This window comes from Stegodyphus dumicola, chromosome 5 (genome assembly GCF_044657685.1).
Source record: "Stegodyphus dumicola isolate Sdum_Otavi_A_Nest chromosome 5, ASM4465768v1".
Lineage (NCBI taxonomy): Eukaryota > Metazoa > Arthropoda > Arachnida > Araneae > Eresidae > Stegodyphus > Stegodyphus dumicola.
Window position 1 is genome coordinate 226,351,615 of NC_140772.1, and position 21,677 is coordinate 226,373,291.

Here is a 21,677-nt window from a genome sequence, read left to right on the forward strand (position 1 = left end):
TTCACTTTTCAAACTGTTGCCACAAAATGTTAGAGTCCTGCATTATATTTGAAGAAATTAAATAATGAAAAATCTGCATAAATGTATGTATATTTCTCGTATTGTGATAAAACAACGGTACATAGAGTCATCGAATTTTGAATAACGTAATCCTCCAACGAATATGAGCATGTGGAAGACCAAATTTGAAATTTGAAATTTGTTTTATGATCGATTTCCTATTTTTTAAAACTTTGACGAATTTTTGATTAACAAACTCAAGGATTTCAAAGCGAGCAATGGCAACGTTGTGCAGAAAAAACATTTTTATCTCCAGCGCGTGAGTCTCTGTATCGGAAATTCTAAAGATATGCTCGTTTTAAAACTATTTTGCGATATTGCTGTTGCACTGGATCTTATGGTTTAAGTGAGAGGAACATGATATTTAATAAAGAAAGGTAACACACAAAATGTTAAAAAACGCCCCTTTGGACGTAATTTAAAATCTGAAACATTTCAAATTTTTTTTAATTTTTATTTTAATTGATTTTATAGAAAATAATGATAAAGCATTGAGCTTTATAAAAGTAATCTGATTTTTAAAATAATGCTGTTTAACTGTTTATGTTCAATGTTGCATGAATCAAGATCTTCAGCTTTTTTTTAACAAAGTAAATATATCGCACAATCTTTTCTCAATAATTTAATGCTAATAATAGCGTTTTTCTTTTTTTTTATCGCAGGCAGTAATTGTTTATGAAATCAAAACGCGTACAACTTGGCGAAAAAAGGTTAACGCCAAATGGCGCAGCTTTCTATTTCAACGGAATACACGGAAAAAAACATATAAAATTCAATTATTTGTAAAGGGTGATTCCAGTAAATAGTGTCACAGTATTTAATACATTTTGATGCTAATAATACATGCTGAAAATGTTATATACGGCGGCAATTTTCTTATACAATATGGCTGAAACTTTCCAACCAATTCAACAGAGATAGTAAAATGACAAAAATACTGAAAATAAAATAATAAATCATGCAGTTTTAACTTACCTATGAAAGGTTACAAGTCCTCCTTTCACGAAACTTTCTTTACATCCGTAGGCGCTGGAGGGAATAACCCTTTTTACTTAAATTTTATATGACCAAGCAGAGCAGCAGTCTTTCGTCCCATAGAAAGCAATGTAAAGTATTTCCGGACTTTCGGAATTCGCGCAGCAGTCACGTGACACTAATGTTGGGAGCCTTAGTTGGAACTGGTTGAAGGTTGCAATATGCTCTCTACCAGTATACTATCTCGTTGTGCGGACCTCACTCTCTTTCATCCGCCTCTCACACTCCTTTCACCCTTCTCTTTTTCCTCCCACCCGATCTTTATCAGAAGTCGAGTAAAAAGATGTGTCTACATCTTGACACTCGAGAATAAAATACGATCTGCGTGTGTGTGTGTGTGTGTGTGCTACGAAATATTTTTCTCTGGAACAAAAATATTCTCTTTCCATTTTGATTTTTCATCCTGCGGGCAGAACGACATATCAGCTGCAAAACAAGATATCTACTACCAAAGAAGATTTGAAGAAGGTGATTTTGTGGTGGAAGGTGCAAATCAAAAGCACCGCAGTTCAATGAATTGAGTTAACATTAAGGCTTGTTCAAATTCCAGCGTTTAATTTTTTTCTTATATTTACCAATCCGTCTGTTGTTGCCAGCGGTAAAAAACCGTGTTTGATAGCGATTATATAGGAAGAAATTTTTAGATATTGCCTGTTTCATGCTTGCGATTAATAAATAAATACCCAAAATATGTTTAATGTAGTTGGATGAAGGCGATAATTACTTATCCGCAGCATTCTTTTAAAAAAGTGAGTTTCTTACTGTTTTTCTCTGCAAATGAAGAAAACAAATATTTTAGATTATTTCAAAGTTCAAGGTGAAGTAGACAGTATTTTATGTCCTGCTTGTGGAAATAAACTAGCGAAATCAAAACTAAATCAGCATTTAGATACGTCATGCTGTAGCACAATTAATTCATCATCAATAACAGTTAAAAATGTTCTTCCATATAAAACTTCTCATGAAAATTTCAGAATAAAAAGTAGTAATTTTTCCACATCCTCTAGTTCTAGACTTAGTTTAAAAAAACAGAAAAGGGGAATCAATGATATGAGGTATGAGTCAATTCAATCGAAAAGTTTAAACAGGAGGGAACAGATTGTAAACTCTGAAGTCTGTGATGAAGTTATTGTTTTAGATAGTGATTGTACAGCTGACAGTGAAAGTATTTCCCAAGAAACTTCCCTTAAAGGATTTAAAAGGCAGAATATCATCCATGAAAGGGATGATATTAATAGTGAAATAAATTTAAGTGGGAAGAAACAGGTTGTAAACCGTGAAGTCTCTGATGAAGTTATTGTTTTAGATAATGATCATACAACTGACAGTGAAAGTGTTTTGGGAGAAACTTCCCTAAAAAGATTTAAAAAGGAAAATACTGTACATAGAAGAGATGATGTTAATAGGGAAATAAATTTAAGTGGGAAGAAACAGATTGTAAACTGTGAAGTTTCTGATGGTGTCATCATTATAGATAATGATCAAGCAGTGAAAAGTATTTGCCAAGGGACTCCTGGAAAAAGATTTATAAAACAGAATACCATGGATGGAATGACTGATGTTAGTAGTGAAATAAATTTAATTAGAAAGGAAGGGAAAGTAATCTTTGAAGTCTCTGAAGATGACTTTGTTTCAGGCAGGGAGGAAGTTACTGTTTATGAAAATGTTTGTCATGAGATTTCTGAAAAATATTTTATAGAACCGATTGTAAACAAAAGTCAGAATACTAATGAAATGAATTTGAGTCCTGATGCTGCATCTGATGTTATTGAAATTTTAAAAGATGTAAAAGACTCTTTGAATTATGATGTCTTTTCTGAATTATCTGATTCTGAAAATAAAGAACTTAAAGATGATGGTAAACCTTACATGCCATATTATATTGCTAATTTTAAACATATTTTAAATACAGTTATTAATGAACATGATAATGACATCCTTTTCAATGATGAAGACAGAGTTTTCATTAAAGCATTTGAATCAGTATCTGGTAAGAAATGTATTTTTTATTTTATTTTTTTTTTTTAAATTGAAAACATTTTATTGTTGCAAGAAAATTATGATTTTCGGTAAAGGAAAAAAGTTTATCAGATGTAATGCTGGAACAGCTTGCTTATGTAACCCTATTTGGTAAAAATATATTTACCGGTGCACCTTGGCGGTATGTGGACATCGAGTTTGTTTATTTCTTTGACTTTTTGCTTTTTTGGGGATGGGGGCAAAATTGGCTGCTACTCAAATCCAAAAGAACAAGTCGAAGAATTGCACAAACTCAGTATCCACGTACACATTGAGCTATTTTCACTTAAAAAGAAATCGGAGAATTGTTCAAACTTGGCATTGCGCACTCCCATAACTTTATCCTTGTATACATTGACCTATTTTCACTTAAAAAAACATCAGAGAATTGTACAACTAGGCATTGCGCACTTCCTTGGCTTTGCCCATGTACACATCAAACTATATTCACTTGAAAAGTCAAAGGAGCAGCCAACAATATATATATATATATATATATAATTTCAATAAACTACATTTTAACCCCTTAACTGGTTTGCCCGTACAGTGTACGGGCTACTGATCATTGGGCACATCTGGTTTGCCCGTACGGTGTACGTGCATCGATATTTCCCCCTTTCTTATTTTGATTGGCCCGTATTTTTAATATATTGAAAGAGAGGCTTTAGTATTAGAAGATTTCAATAGATGGCGTAGCTTGTCCATACTATTTAAAATCATTCTAACCAGTTTTTTCTTTTGTTACCGGAAGTCGAAAATATTTTGCATTCTTGGTTCTTGAAAGTTTTGCTACACGGTTTTTTGGTTGTGAATTGAAAGCTCTTTAGTTATGGATGATACAATAGATGATGATACTCTATTGTTAGATGCTTCTGATGATTCGGATACAAATTCAGAACTGTCTTGTAATGTTCTGGATAATTCTTCAGATGACACGTGTAGTGAGATCAGCTCCGATGAAGACTTGACTTCTGCTAGAAATTTTATTGAAATTGATGTAGAAAACCCTCCTCTTCCGTGTCCCAGGTTCAATTTTACTGGTGTTCCAGCAGTAAATATACAAATGATGATACTTCTGAGGAACTACAATTTTATGAAGCATTTATTGATTCTTCTTTGATGAATAAAATTCTGGAAGAAACAAACAGATATGCGACACAGTGCATCCAGTCAAGCACTGCAAAAAAATTCTCAAGAAGTAAATTTTGGGAACAAACAACTCAGGAAGAGATGCATATATTTTTTGCTCTGGTTATACTGCAAGGAATTATAAGGAAGCCGCAGTTGATCAGTACTGCAGTAAAAGACATTCCACATACATGCCTTTTTTTCCCCAAATAATGACTCATTGTCGATTTCACCTTTTGCAACGATACTTACATTTTTCGGATAATTCAGCATTTGATGCATAAAGTCACGAATGCCCAAAATGAGTGAAATTGTGGCCAGTTTTGGAACATCTGAATGAGAAGTTTCGCTCGACGGTGACACCACAACATGATGTAACTACAGTCAAAAGTCGTTAATTCAGACACCCATAATCCGGAATGATCTATAATCCGGACCTCAAAGCTACAAACTTTCTGCGCATGCGTCGCCTTTACCGCTGCGAATTTGCGTGTGCGCGTGCGCAAAATACGTTTACGAATGCGCGTTTAATGTATAATGGACGGGATAAGCTAAGCTAAAATTATCTAATTATCTATTTCAGTTAATGTTGCAGATTGCGTTGTTCCTTAATCTTCGAATTGGATCCGGATTATTATATTTTGCAGACTGTTAGAGCAATTTTATAAAAGTAAGCTTGAACTTTCGATTATGTCAAATAGAATTTCCGATATATATTTACTAATATGTAAAGGATATACAAAGCGAAAGTATCTTTCGGAGTCCATTAAACAAAAAGTGGAATTTCTGCAAAAAATGGATAAAGGCATGTCCTTTGTTTATCTAAACTTTAACATTTGTTTATCTTTAACGCCGCGGCGGCGTGCAATGAATTGGAAGTTGATCTGTCAGCACTATCCTTATCTTAAGGGCAGATGTTTTTATTTTATTTGCCTTATAATTGCTTACTCAATGTAGTATTTCATCTCGATGTACTCCGTCTTTGATATGATTTAAATCAATGCCTCGTCATTATAATTCGCTTCCGATAGCGAAGAAAGTGACAGAGGTTATTGAAAACGAAAAAATTTCAATTGACAAATTAGTCGGTATTATCGACACAGCAATTATAGGACTTGAACAGCGGAACTTTCATTGAACTACATTGAGTAAGCAATTATAAGGCAAATAAAATAAAAACATCTGCCCTTAAGATAAGGATAGTGCTGACAGATCAACTTCCAATTCATTGCACGCCGCCGCGGCGTTAAAGATAAACAAATGTTAAAGTTTAGATAAACAAAGGACATGCCTTTATCCATTTTTTGCAGAAATTCCACTTTTTGTTTAATGGACTCCGAAAGATACTTTCGCTTTGTATATCCTTTACATATTAGTAAATATGTAACTGAACAATAAATTATGTCTGTTTATAGAATTAAAGAGAGTGTATTATCACATAAAAAACGAAGCAACTTAAACAACTTACATTGAAAGAAATGTTTAATAAAGTAAACAAATAAATATTAAGCTTTTTTTTGTAAATTTTGATACCCTTTAGATCATAATTGTTCTTTATTTCATAAATTACAGTTTCACATTTTTAATTTTATAATTTCTGCATGCCATTTTACCAGGTTTAAACTCATGATCTATAATCCGGAATCGCCGAAGTCCCTTCGAGTCTAGATTAACGACTTTTGACTGTATAGATGAAAGCCTTATGCTTTTCAAAGGAAGATTAGGGTGGAAGCAGTATATTCCCCTAAAAAGAGCAAGATTTGGAATAAAATGCTTCATGCTGTGCGAATCGATTTCTGGTTATGTATGCTCTAATAATATATGCAGGCAAAAACACGATTCTGAAACCAGAGTTTTCAAATCTATGTATTTCATCACAAGTTGTTATGACAATGATGCATCCGTTACTGCATAAAGGATATTGTCTTACGACGGATAACTATTATTCATCGCCAGAATTAGCTGATAAATTAATTTCGTGTCGAACGTATACATATGGCACCCTGAATCTAAAGAGAAAAGAAGTCCCAAAGGAAATGCAAAAGAAAAAACTATAAAAAAGGAGAAATCATTGCATTTCAGAGAGGAAAAGTTACTGTTATGAAGTGGATGGACAAAAAGAATGTTTCATTACTGTCTACTATTCATAATACTGCAAAGGTAGAAATACAGGTCCGCTCTGAAACGAAACAGAAACCAAATACAATAACACAATGGGAGGAGTAGACCGCATGGACCAAAATTTGAAAAATTTTGAAGTCATTAGAAAGAGAGGAAAAAAATATTATAGAAATTTTTTTTCCACATTTTTGATATTGCCATATGGAACTCATATGTCGTATATTGTAAAAAAGGTGGAAAGAAAACTCAGTTACAGTTCAGACTTGATCTTGTTGACAGAATTATCGAGAAATACCATTCTGGGATGACTTGCAAATATGGACGACCTGGTTCTGAGCCTAATCCTTTGAGACTGACCGAGAGACACTTCATAGAAGTTATTGCTCCAACAGAGAAAAAACTTAGACCTGCCAGACAATGCGTTGTATGCTGTTCCAGGAGGAATGAAAGTGGAAAGAGAATCCGAAAGGAAACGCGGTATTTCTGTCCTGATTGTGATGTAGGACTTTGTCTGACACCGTGTTTTAAATTGTATCACACAAAAAAGGACTATTCAACAATGGTATTGGAAGTATGAATTTTTAACGTATGGTAAGTTTTCTTTTAGATTCGCAGTTCGTGAGATCTGTATAATAGGCTTCACTGCATAAACTCCGTGATTACAAAAAGCCAACATGTAGGGGCATTTGTGATACAAAGTTATAAAATAAGAAAATGCTTAAATTCATTATTTATCAAAATTTTTTAAAAAATTCTTTCATTTTCCTTTTATACTAAGTTAGGCCTTTAATTATATGCAATAAAAATATGCTTTTTTTTGGAACATTTCTGGAAAAAAATTGACCAGTTAAGGGGTTAAATCAAGCAATGAAATAACATAAAGGACATTTATCTTTGCACTACAAACCCACTACAACCCCATTTGAACCACAAAATAACAATATATTTACGAATTTGTCTGTCTTCAGTCAAACAGAATTTCTTAACAGCATCCAAAAACTCCCTAAAATTATCTGAACTAGAATCTGTATCCTGGTGTCGGCACATAAATTCACAAAAATATACTCCGTGGTGCAGGTATTGTCCGATGTTTGACCATACGCATTTCCTTCCTAGAAACTGGACACTTAATAATGGCTATTAAGTAAACCTTCATTTACATACCAGTGAATTAATGCTTTCTTCCCTTTCATTCCAAATTGTACAGAAACTTCATATTTATCTTACCACATTCAGCTATTTTATTGCGTAAACCACAAAATAACATACTTATCCAAAATTTGACACACGCTTTCCAAATCTTTTCCCATTTTTCAAATTGACTGCAGTCAATACGTCATAATAGGCTTTCCATAATGTTCAGCTACTCAAGTTACCATAAACGAAACAACAACTTGAGGATAATCCAAGGGCACCCTTAAATCTACTCTAACCCCCATTTTTTTGCCAGTGATAAATATCGCCAAAACTATCACCAGTGTGTAACACTTTGCACTGGAAACCTGATGCAAGCAGCAGAATAGAATTTTCATGTAGTTAAGCACTCAGATTTTATTTTTACTATTATTATTAGATTTGCATTATTATTAAATTTGTAAGTAACACTGTAGCATTTTATCAATGTTTAAAATGAGTATTTTGAATTTTTTATGTGTTAAATGAAAAAAATTGTTGGAAATTTTGATATTTCTTATTTTTTTTAAATTTTTTTTTTTATGAAATGTAATTCAGAATATTTTTTCTTATCGCCTGAAGAGAAAGATGGAATTCCAATTAACTTGTCTTAATTTTTTCCCCCCAATTTGTTCCTCTCAAAGTGGGGGAGAAATTATTCAATGAATAACAAATTATTTTATTCAAATCCCTAAAATTATCTAATTTTATATACTCTCCTAATTTTCTACAAATTTCATTATGTGAAAAGCAAAAATTTTTTTTTGAAGAACATCAAATAACTTTCTGTATATTTTATCCTTGAGAAAGCACACATACACACACAAAAAAAGACCACTTACCTTGATTTCCATCATATAATTATTTCCTTAATGCAAGTTAAGAAAACTTATAATCATATGTATTAAAAATGTATTGATAAGATCTTCACAATACTGGCATATACACAAATACTTATTAACTATACTTTTGAATCAAAAAGCAAAATTCACCATTCAATTTTACAAATAATTTCTAAAAATTTTGTAACTATGTTCAATTTTTTTGCTGCAAATTGTTTTGAGAACAAATATTCTGCTAAATACAATGCAAAGTCTCCATTTCTGTTATATTGGGGTAGCTGCATTTTTAATATGCGGAAGAAAAAAAAGGGACACTTCTGTATCTCCCTTTCTATTCGGCCGATTGTTGAAATTCAACTTACATTTTTCAAGTCTTGAAATCGAGACTTAGGATATGTATTAGATTTATGTATAGAATATTTTGACACAAAATCTGACTTTGGTTGATCTTTGGAATATGGTAACTGGTAGTTTGGCGACATTTTGGAGGCTTTATTCTGTGTTGTGTGGAAACAGTGTTGGTTAATTTTTGGATCCCATGGTCAAACTAAAGTGAATTCGAAATGGGTATTTAGTGGGATTGAAAGGGGTAGTAATAAGTGTTTTTTTTAAGGTTGTGCGAGATAGAAGTAAAGATTTCTTAGTAAGTTTTATTAAACAGTATATTCTACCGGGTACAATAATCATATCTGATTGCTGGAAATCATATGTATGTTTGGAGGATGAAGGTTTTCAACATCTTGCTGTGAACCATAAATATAATTTTAAAGATCCTGAAACATTATAAACAGGTGCACATACGAATATAATAAAGGGCACGTGGAGTGCTATAAAAAGCGCCATTCCGAGGCATTGTGATAAAGAGAATTTTGCTTTTTATTTAGCGGAGAATTATCAATTAGAAAAGTGTATCTGCCATGTAATCAAGATTCTGAAGAAGATTAGGTAAGTTAGTGTTTTTAATTATTTGAGGATATTATTTTTATGCATTGTTCTAAATGTAAGGAGTAAATAAAGTAATATGGTATTATTGGAAAATTGTTATTAGCAATGATTTAGTTTAAAGTAATCAGGATTGTAAGCTAATTTTTATTAATTTAATGTATGTGCTTATTTATATTTTAAGTAGTGTTTTTGAATTTAATTATATTTTAATTAAATGATAGTTATTTTGTGAATTATATGCTTGTAGGAATTTGGTATACGTTTGAGTGGAAGTAAACGTGCATGGAAATAATTTAAATATTTGACACTAAGTATTTGTAACCATTTGTCGTATTTGCGGTATGAATTCGTTGGTGACGTTTATAATATAATAGATAATTTGGTTGATCTTTACATTATGGTAACTTGGCGTTTTTTTGGCGAAAATTTGCCAACTCTCCTACAGCAACCCTCTATTTTTTTTTTCCCGCCGCCATTTTGTCTTCACGAAGTAAAGACATGTTTCTTTTCTTTTTATCTACTGAACACTTCTTCCAACAATCTACTAGCCGAATTACACTTATGCTAGAAGTTTTATGTAACAAAACTGCTTAATCATGACAAATATTCACTGCAAAATTGGGAAAAAGTGCACAATACCATACTCCTTACGCGTTTTTCAAAATAACACATACACATAAACCATGTACACGCCGACTTATTTCTACTTAAAAAAACATCCCAGAATTACACAAAAATGGCATTGCGCACACTCTTCACTATATCCATGTACACTGCTTTTTTCTCATAAATCAGAAAAATTTCACGAAAATACATGACAATTTTCTGAATCTTTAAACCCGGTAAAAAGAACATATATGAAATTACCTGATCGCGAAAAAGTTTATACCCTTTCCAAATATGAACGTTTCCACATATAAAATAAATAAAATATCCAAAAACTTTTACCTCTAAATCATCTATCATATTATACACATCACCAACGAATTCATACCGCAAGCATTACAAATACTTAGTGTCAAATATTTAAATTATTTCCATGCACGTTTACTTCAACTTAAACGTATACCAAATTCCTACAAACATAAAATTCACAAAATAATTATCATTTAATTAAAATATCACTAAACCATGTACACGCCAACTTATTTTTACTTAAAAAAACATCCCAGAATTGCGCAAAAATGGCATTGCGCACACTCTTCACTATATCCATGTACACTGCTTTTTTCTCATAAATTAGAAAAATTTCACGAAAATGCACAACAATTTTCTGAATCTTTAAACCCGGTAAAAAGAACATATATGAAATTACCTGATCGCGAAAAAGTACATACCCTTTCTAAATATGAACATTTCCCCATATAAAATAAATAAAATATCCAAAAACTTTTACCTCTACATTATCTATTATATTACAAACGTCACTAACTAATTCATACCTTTACTTCATTACAAATGGTTACAAATACTTAGTGTCAAATATTTAAATTATTTCCATGCACGTTTACGCAAATTACTTTACTTCCACCTTACATTTAGAACAATGCATAAAAATAATATCCTCAAATAATTAAAAATACTAACTTACCTATTCTTCTTCAGAATCTTGATTACGTGTCCGATAAACTTTTCTTATTTCTGTTTCAGGATCTTTAAAATCATACTTATAGTTCACACCAAGGTACCAGGTAAAATAAATAACTTAATAAAACATCTTTACTTCTATCTCGCACAACCTTAAAGAAACACTTATTACCCCTTTACAAAATTTCGAGATTTTTTCCCGATTTCCCCCCTTTTTTGATTAAAGAACCGTAATTCGTCCATTAATATCACATGACATATCCCATGATCTCTCATTTCCCTCACACAAAATAATGCGTAATCGGAACTGAGTACTGCTCACATTATTACCAAAGTCCCAGGTAGTAACCTTTATCGCCTCCAAAATGTCGCCAAACTACCAGTTACCATATTGTAAAGATCAGCCGATAATTTAGAGGTAAAAGTTTTTGGATATTTTATTTATTTTATGCGTGGAAATGTTCATCTTTGGAAAGGGTATATACTTTTTCGCGATCAGGTAATTTCATATATGTTCTTTTTACCAAATTTAAAGATTCACAAAATTTTCATGCATTTTCGTGAAATTTTTCTAATTTATGAGAAAAAAGCAGTGTACATGGATATAGTGAAGAGTGTGCGCAATGCCATTTTTGTGCAATTCTGGGATGTTTTTTTAAGTAAAAATAAGTCGACGTGTACATGGTTTAGTGATATTTTAATTAAATGATAGTTATTTTGTGAATTTTATGTTTGTAGGAATTTGGTATACGTTTCAGTTGAAGTAAACGTGTATGGAAATAATTTAAATATTTGACACTAAGTATTTGTAACCATTCGTAATGTTTGCGCTATGAATTCGTTGGTGACGTTTATAATATAATAGATAATTTAGAGGTAAAAGTTTTTGGATATTTTATTTATTTTATACGTGGAAATGTTCATCTTTGGAAAGGGTATGTACTTTTTCGCGATCAGGTTCTTTTTACCGGATTTAAAGATTCACAAAATTTTTATGCATTTTCGTGAAATGTTTCTAATTTAAAGAGAAAAAAGCAGTGTACATGGATATAGTGAAGAGTATGCGCAATGCCATTTTTGTGCAGTTCTGGGATATTTTTTTTAAGTAAAAATAAGTCGACGTGTACATGGTTTAGTGATATTTTAATTAAATGATAGTTATTTTGTGAATTTTATGTTTGTAGGAATTTGGTATACGTTTCAGTTGAAGTAAACGTGCATGGAAATAATTTAAATATTTGACACGAAGTATTTGTAACCATTTGTAATGTTTGCGGTATGAATTCGTTGGTGACGTTTACAATATAATAGATAATTTAGAGATAAAAGTTTTTGGATATTTTATTTATTTTATACGTAGAAATGTTCATCTTTGGAAAGGGTATATACTTTTTCGCGATCAGGTAATTTCATATATGTTCTTTTTACCGGATTTAAAGATTCACAAAATTTTCATGCATTTTCGTGAAATTTTTCTAATTTATGAGAAAAAAGCAGTGTACATGGATATAGTGAAGAGTGTGTGCAATGCCATTTTTGTGAAATTCTGGGATGTTTTTTAAAGTAAAAAATAAGTCGATGTGTAAATGGTTTATGTGTATGTGCTATTCTGAAAAACGCGCAAGGAGTTTGCGATTGTGCACTTTTTCCCAATTTTGCAGTTAATATTTGTCATGATTAAGCAGTTTTGTTACATAAAACTTCTAGCATAAGTGTAATTCGGCTAGTAGATTGTTGGAAAAAGTGTTCAGTAAATAAAAAGAAAGGAAATTTGTCTTTACTTCGTTTTAAGTGTTTTAAGTGTTTGTGCTGTACAATCATGCATGGCCACAAAAAAAGTCTCCGCTATCACATTCAACTCCTCCAAACACACACTTCCTTTCTATGTGATAGCCCTGATCATATTTTCTCTTTCTGAATTTGCTTTCGTCAATTTCAACTATTTTACTAGGTTCACCAATCATTTGGCTGTTCATTTCGATGTATTCCAGTATTGTTTCTCTTGTGCATTGGCTCCAGGAAGCCCTGTTGTTTGATCCAAAAAAAAGCTCTTTCATTATCTTTGTTGTAGTGATTTTTTTCAAGTACATCATATGTCAACACAAAGATTTCAGCGATGGTGAGTTTGCTTTTTGAGAATCATGATGATGCTCGAATAGTCTTTGAAGCATAGCTAGCACTGTTGTTATTTTTTTCCCACAGTAAAATTTTATGCCAACTGAGAGTTTGCAGAATCATCCAATAGTTGCATTTTGGACATAGCATACCATTCTAAATCAGCTCAGCCTTCTTTAAAAATTCGAGCAATATTTCTTGCTTTGTGCATAAAAACACGAAGAACAGCCTAGTGGCGATACCATTTTTTCCCATGCAATTAATTACTAGTGGCTGGCAGCTGGCAAGAATTAGCTATAATGGTTTGATATTTTTCTCTTGTACTCTTTAGTGGCACCATGTTATTACAAAAAAAGCTAATATTGTAATCTAGAGAATATAAATTACTTTAAATAATTTTTTAATATACAGTTAAAGTAATGTAAGAAAAAAATGATAAGTAAAATAATGTAAAATAAAAATAAATATGTAAATAATATAAATTTTTATAATAGCAAAATGTAAGTAAAATGAAGTGTAATGAATTAGAATTAAATAAAGAATAATATATAAATAATACAGTAATATGTTGAATAAGATCAAAATGAATAATGAAAAACTATATTAAATGTTACATTAAAGTGGTAATACAGAAATATGATTAAATATAATAAATAATAATAATAATAAACTGAAATGGTAACGAAATATCAATGTATAAGATTAAAGAATAAAACAGAAATTTTAGAAAAGATGAATAATAATAACAAAGAAAAACGAGAAGAGCTTTGGCACATGCACCACATAAAGTGAAAAACTATAAGAAAAAATTAAAAACAAACTGGATTCTCCCACGCTTTATAGAGTTCCATGCATGTCCACCATAATTGACATGCTATCTGTCACTTGGTGAGTAAGAATAGAGTTGGTGAGAAAATGAGGTTGTATGCAAGTTTAGCCATAATGCTGACATGTAATACAGTTAAGTTTCTGTATGCATTAAGTTATCTGTTCATAATTCTGATATCATTTATATTGGTAACTTACTGGTAGGAAGTATGCAGTCTGAAGCGTTTTGCATATGAGTGATACTCTTCGATAGGCAACAAATTTTGTTCAGTTTTGGTAATGAAACTTCATTTCTGGTTACCATGATAGTTTTAACTTGCTTTTAGCTTCCTGATTTTTTTAAGTGAAGGTAGATCGATGTGTACGTGGACAAAGTCAAGGCAGTGCGCAGTGTCGAATTTGTGCAATTCTCTGATTTTTTTAAAGTGAAAATAGATTGATGGGTACATGGACACCGAGTGTGTGCAATTTTTTTACTTCTTATTTTGGTTTTGTGTAGCGGTCATCTTGAAATTGTGCTGGTGCGAATCTTGATGTAAAAAAAGATTCACCAAAAAACAAGGAGCACTCAATTGTAGACTTTTACCCATCGTTCTTTTAGTGGTAAAATTTGTATCAAAACTGGTCTATATAGTTGGTTATTTGATATAATTTATGGGTATTTATGTACAGTCAAAATTACTTTAAATAATCCGGACTCGTCGGGACTTCGGCGATTCCGGATTATAGATCATCAGTTTAAATCTGGTAAGATGGCATGCAGAAATTATAAAATTAAAAATATGAAACCATAATTTATAAAATAATGAGCAATTATGATCTAAAGGGTATCAAAATTTACAAAAAAAGAAGCTTAATATTTATTTGTTTACTTTATTAAACATTTCTTTCAACGCGCGCATGCGTAAAGCATACCTTACGCATAGCCGAAATTAGAAAATTGCAACCAGAAAACTATTTGATTTGTATTCGTGATATTTATAATGACGAGGAATTTGATTTAAATCATATCAAAGACGGAGTACATCGAGATGAAATACTACATTGAGTAAGCAATTATAAGGCAAATAAAATAAAAACATCTGCCCTTAAGATAACGATAGTGCTGACAGATCAACTTCCAGTTGCGGCGCGCAATAATGCGCGCCGCAACGTCCCCCCCCCCCCCGCGCAGAGCAGCGTGAAATTGATAAACAGATTTCGGAATGGTTAGATAAACAAAGGATATGCCTTTATTCATTTTTTGTAGCAATTCGTTTTTTGTTTGATGGACATCGAAACATACTTTCGTTTTCTAGACCCTTTGGGAGCTCCAGCATCGGAAATTCATTTTGACATAATTGAAAGTTCAAGCTTACTTTTATAAAATTGCTTTTACAGTCTGCAAAAAATAATAAGCCGGATCCAATTCGAAGATTAAGGAACAACGCAATCATCAACATTAACTGAAATAGATAATTAGATAATTTTAGCTTATACATTAAATGCGTCCGTTATACATTAAATGCGCACGCGAAAACGTATTCTGTGCTTGCGCAGACGCATATGCGCAGTCGTAAATGTCTTGCACGCACGCATAAAACGTGTATGCGCATGCATCAACGCAGCACATGCGCAGAAAGATTTTAGCTTTGAGGTCCGGATTATAGATCATTCCGGATTATGGGTGTCCGAATTAACGACTTTTGACTGTATTAGCATAACTACGTTAACAGAAGGTGCCAAATATTCAGAATGTTCTAAACTCTGGCACTATGTACATAACTATTCTTCAGGCAACCATACTTGTAACAATTTTTCAGTCAAGCTGTGTGGTCATTTTTTTTGTGCATTCTCTTTTTTTTTATTCCAAGTTCCAACAATTTTGATAGACAAACTGGCATATTTCTTGCCTTAAACACAATTTTACAATCTTTGTGGAATTCGCCTACAGTTGAAATAGCCACAGTAAAAGTATTTTACCACAAAATCATCAAAGGGGAACAATTGGTTTGAATCTTAAAGCAGTTGCAATGAAATTTCCACCAGTACAAAAGAAATAAATACCAACTTGTACAAAAGAAATAAATACCAGCTGCGAGGATGCTCATTTCTATCAAAAGATGAGGTAAAAATAACATTGAAGTTCTCATAATTGTAAAATATGGCTTACAGTAGTGCTTGCATAAGCTATATGAGCATTAAATCATTGCAAAAAAAGAGTATTGAATGCAGTTGTGAATCAGTATGTCAAACTATTTGCAATTAGAAACTAGGTACTTCCTGGTTAAAGTGGTAACTGAGCTTAGTTGCAAAAACAGGCTAACTTAATTGACTAAACTGTTACATACAAATTTAAACATCACCAAATGTTTATTCAGTGGCTAGTCTACCACTGAGCTTAGTTGCTAAAACAGGCAAACTTAATTGACTAAACTGTTACATACAGATTTCAGACATTGCCAAAAGTTTATTTAGTGGCTAGTTTAACAAGGAAGTTCTTGAAACTATATCCTAAATTTTATAATTTGGGGATTATGTTATGTATATATGAATGTATTTCTGTGTCTGCATATATAATACATAAAAGATGTAAAATACTTTAGATGTTTTATATTTTTATAGAAATATATTCTGATGGAACTGTAGAGAAAACAGGACGTCTTTTAAAAACTGGTCGCAATAATCGTTCAAGATTTTTGAAGCAAAGGGTATGAAAAAGCATTAAATATTGCATCCTTATTCAACTAAGTTTGAGAATATGGTGTAATATTTAATATTCAATCATATTCTTCAAATGTAAAAACTGCATTCGCGAATTAAGTGCTCATACTCCATTTGCTCCTTTGCAAATTTTATTGATTGTTTAATAATAGTTACGCACAAGGAAAGTCTTATAACTTTAAACTCTCAATATTTTGTAAAAAATATGAAAGCAAACTTCTAATTTTATTTGGCTATAACCTTTTTTTTTTATTTATTTAATTTGGAGACTTCCTCTCTCTATCTTAAAAATAGCACTATAAGTCTGAACTGTGTCATTCAAATTAATCATGCAATCCTATGTAACGCTTAATGCAGATATCTCTTGACCAATGACCAAATAGTAAACCAAAACTCGAACTGAAACTTTTGACTCCCTCCCTTCTTCCCCTGAATTACTGCAACACTTTTTGCTTAAGCTTTCCTCCTGACAAGACGCTTTTTGGCTAACTTCTTTGTTCACTAAATATGTGGTGAGCTAACAAAAATCCAGGATGCATAAGATGCTTATCCATATGTGAACCAAATATTGTGAATTAAGAATTGCTTTGCTTAGTAATAAAATTATCTTGTATCCGGCCATGTCTACCTTGCCAAGTTTCTACGCTATGCATCTATTATACCACCACCAAGTTCCAAGTCATTCATATATCATGTATATATATATATGTTGTATGATCTTAAATTCACTTGGTGCGAAATCAAGTGATTCTACTACTTGCGCTATTGCTGCAAAGTAAGTTAATCATAATTTACTTACTAAAGAATATTGATTATATTATCTCCCAAGAGTAATTTTAGTAGAATTATCTTAAAAGAGTGAATCCATACTTAGCAAGTTCAATTTCGAAAAATGTTAAAAATGTTTAACGGGGACTTGAATTAAATCTTGAATAACAAAATTTCATTTGTAAAAAGAAATAAATTAAAAACAAGTAATTAAATTAAATGCAAGTAATTAAATTAAATGCAAGTAATCATTGCCATTGATCGGAAATTAGTTGACTTTTCAAGGGGAACAAACCAACTCCCGTTCAATTAACAATAATTAAGAAATAAATACGGTGTTTCGTCCTTTACTCGAGCAATAAGGTGTTTCCAAACCTGCAATTCAAGCTAGGCCAAACATTTCCATGAATAGAAGGGATAAAGAACCAATGCAGAAAACCAAAGAACTCATTCCGATTAAGCATTTTAGCTAATTCAATTTTGAGTGAAAAGCAATTTCTGCAGTAAAATTGATATCGCTCGAGTAATTGTCCCCGCACACCCTAGTATTTATGCATTTTAGTTCAAAACTATTTATAAAAATTAAACATTGGAAATTGTCATTATGAAATAGAATTCAAAGTAGTTGAAATAAACATTAGAAAATTACAAAATATAAGAAAAATAATGCAATCTTTGTAAAAACAAATCAAAAAATAAAAAATACCCAATCAATTTATTAACCATTGCCTTAAAAGAGCAGGCGTTAAATACTCACTCTAAATCATTTAACTGATAGGGATATGATAATTTGTTCCAAACCTGAGAAGGCGGTATAAGTTGGATGACTATCAGTTGAAGGATTTGTACACATTTGTTACTAAAAAGATGGGCCTATTTCATAATCTTTAGTCTGTCAAATAGCTCTTTGACAGTGAAAATTCCTTTTTTCCTTTTTTTTTTTAATTTCTTAATCGTTACGACACGACAATTAGCCAGAAATTAATTAATTTCCATTCACTAGTACTTTCAGAAAAATTTTTAACAGACGGTTTCACTCAAATAAGAGCTCCACAACATACGTCCCTCAAGAATTCCTAGTTCCTACCACTACCATAAATTACTTCACACAAGTCTTACTGACTGTTATAATTCAAAGCCCTGCTGCCGAAAAAGAATTTCTGAAACACAACCCTTCCGAGTCAGACGCGAAGAGAACGCTTTGCCCACTCCCCACTCGAAAGAACGTAAGTTAATTAATGCTTTTTCTGGCCTTTATATCTTCATGTACATTCCCTTTTCTTATTATATATACATATTTTTAATTTTTATTTTTTGATTTGTTTTTACAAAGATTGCATTATTTTTCTTATATTTTGTACTTTTCTAATGTTTATTTCAACTATTTATTGAATTCTATTTCATAATGACAATTTCCAATGTTTAATTTTTACAAATAGTTTTGAACTAAAATGCATAAACACGAGGGTGTCGGGGGACAATTACTCGAGCGATATCAATTTTACTGCAGAAATTGCTTTTCACTCAAAATTGAATTAGCTAAAATGCTTAATTGGAATGAGTTCTTTGGTTCTCTGCATTGGTTCTTTATCCCTTCTATTCACGGAAATGTTTAGCCTAGCTTGAATTGCCAGTTTGGCATCACCTTATTGCTCGAGTGAAGGACGAAACACCTTCGTATTTATTTCTTAATTATTGTTCATTGAACGGGAGTTGGTTTGTTCCTCTTGAAAAGTCAACTAATTTCCGATCAATGGCAATGATTACTTGCATTTAATTTAATTACTTGCTTTTAATTTATTTCTTTTTACAATTGAAATTTTTTTATTCATGATTTAATTCAAGTCCCCGTTAAACATTTTTAACATTTTTCGAAATTGAACTTACTAAGTATGAATTCACTCTTTTAAGATAATTCTACTAAAATTAATCTTGGGAGATAATGTAATCAATATTCTTTAGTAAATAAATGCATAAATCTGTTCATCAAAAAATTCGTAAAGATAAAAAATAGATCACTTATGAACTTTCTTTTCGACCTTGATCATCTTCACAAACTTGTGCCAATCATCCAAGCAGAAGTTTGAAGGAACTGACCAATCTTTAATTAGTTAGATAATCACAAATTGCTGCTTATTCAGTTAGATGACCAGATAATGCAGTTTATTTACTTAGATAATCACGAATGGTTATGTATTTAAATAGATAACAACCAAAATTACAAATTATGCACATAGCATATAAAAAACTAGAATAAATATGAACTCAGGCTTTGAAATTATCTGACAAACAAATTCATTAAAACTTGTGCTAATATTTCAGGCAGCCAAAAATCCTGAGACCTTAAAATTTGGGACAAAATAATTATCTTTGCGAACTTGGTACACATTGTATTGCTGTTGTTTATCAATTTTTCAAATAAAATCCCAATGCCCATTTATCTGCAGGTTTTTTTTTTTTTTTTTTTTTTTTTTTTTTTTTTAATCAGAAACAAATATTCTATTTTTTTACCTGTGTGTGTGTTCAGGGAGGGGGAGATACTGGAGAGGGTGTGCCAGTTTCATGTTTGAAATTACTTCTGTGCTTCCCGTTCTTTTGATGGCTGATCTCAAATTTTATTATTTTTTTTAAATGCAATGAAATATAGAGAAATAGCAGTATGTAGTTTTAATATGCTAAAATTTCAATTACAAAATATATTTATTATTTTTCCTTACACATTTTTATTTGATGATTTCTTCATTTGATGAGTTCATGTGCCAACAGTAAAAAGTTTAGAATTATGTTAAGAAAAATAAAAGTATTATTATGAATTATTGCACATATGAAAAATACTTATGACAAAAAAGTTAAGTTTTGAAAAACATTGTCTGTTTTTATTTGACCAATATCAGTTTACTTATAACCTTCTTTAAAACAACTAACTAGCCTATTGAGAATTTCTTGGGTATGCATAAAATTAAGGTAGAGTGGTTATGTCACATTCATTCATTAATGAAATGAAATAACTTTTTATGTTTGTCGATAGTGCTTGATAAGAAAATACAAGGTGGTCATAAAAAAACTTTCCCGATATATGAACCGTTAGCAGCCTATCTGCTCCACCAATGAAAATGAAATTTCAGATATTCTTATTTGAAGGTATGTGCTTGGAATTGTGCTGATTTAAAATATATAGCTTCACAGTTACAGCTATGTTGGAAAAAACTTTGAAATTTTTGAAGGACAACTCCCACTGTTTTCTTATGCAAAATGATCAGCAGATTGAAAAACCATAAACGCCGCATATATTAAAAAAATTGCTACCGTAAAACATTCGCAAAGAAAAACACTGTAATTGACCAATGACAACATAAGAGAGAAAAGTACTTTTATTTGGACTTGCAAGTTTTCAACATGTGCAATGTTTCAATGAGAGTCATTTATCTTCCATAACTTTGCAGTTTCATGGCCGCTCGTGGAATTGAAGGTCAAATCCACAAGGTTTGTCAGAACTGAAAAATGCCATAAAACATAAAGCTAAACATATTCCTCCAGCGATGTTATGTTTGACATTGTTGTCAATAATCTCCTGTGTGCAATGTATATTTGTCTGCCAAGGTGGGCATGTTGAAAATATATAATTCCAATAAAAGTTTTATCCCCTTTCCTCTTTTGTGTAGTCATTGGTCCTCTTTATTGTTCTTCTTCGCAAATATTTTACATACCCAATTTCTATCGTACATGCATCATTCCAATGCCGTTTATGGTTTTTTAATTTGCTCTGGAAAAAATTGGGTATTGCCATTCAAATATTTGCTTTAATCAGAGTGTTATAAGTGATAATTCTAACAGAGCTCAAAGTATCAAATATTGCTAAATGCCAAAAATACGTAGGTCATGTTAGGCCTTCAAAAATTCATTCAAGTCACTTACCCAAAGGTGGAATGGATAGATTTTTCAACAACTGGACTGTTATAAAAGTCTTTTAAATAACAGAGTAATCAAATATTTTTGGTTGGTTTGTTTGGTTTCAAGCAAAACTGTCGTGTTTTTCTTTCATGTTAAGTGAGTGAAGTTTGAAAACACATGGAAATAGTGCCTAATGCTAGTCTCTTTTATTCTGTGGGTGGAAACTGAAATATAATCTTGAATTGCCAGGATTTTCCTGATTTAAAAAATTTCTGGATATTAGACTATGAGTTATTACAGGTAGAATTTAGCAGGGTTACCAGACAAAAGTGCACGCGACAAAAGCCCACAAAAAAGACCAGACTGCGATAATTGCCCATGCGACTAATACCCACACTGATGAAAGCACACATTGATAAAAGCCCACACTAACAAAAACCCACACCGATATATATGCTACAT

At 31.5% G+C, this 21,677-nt stretch overlaps 1 protein-coding gene across 3 annotated transcripts in view; it reads left to right on the forward strand.

Moving 5' to 3' along the window:
* The first annotated feature begins 1,549 nt into the window (after window positions 1-1,549).
* The window catches only part of LOC118184006 (fanconi-associated nuclease 1-like), a 119,258-nt gene continuing 99,130 nt past the window's right edge, over window positions 1,550-21,677 (forward strand). For all 3 annotated transcript variants that reach the window (XM_085817747.1, XM_085817748.1, XM_085817749.1), the window contains exon 1: window positions 1,550-3,085. In XM_085817747.1, the coding sequence (XP_085673873.1) occupies window positions 1,873-3,085 (1,213 nt within the window). In that variant the 5' untranslated portion in view covers window positions 1,550-1,872. The remainder of the gene's footprint in view (window positions 3,086-21,677) is intronic.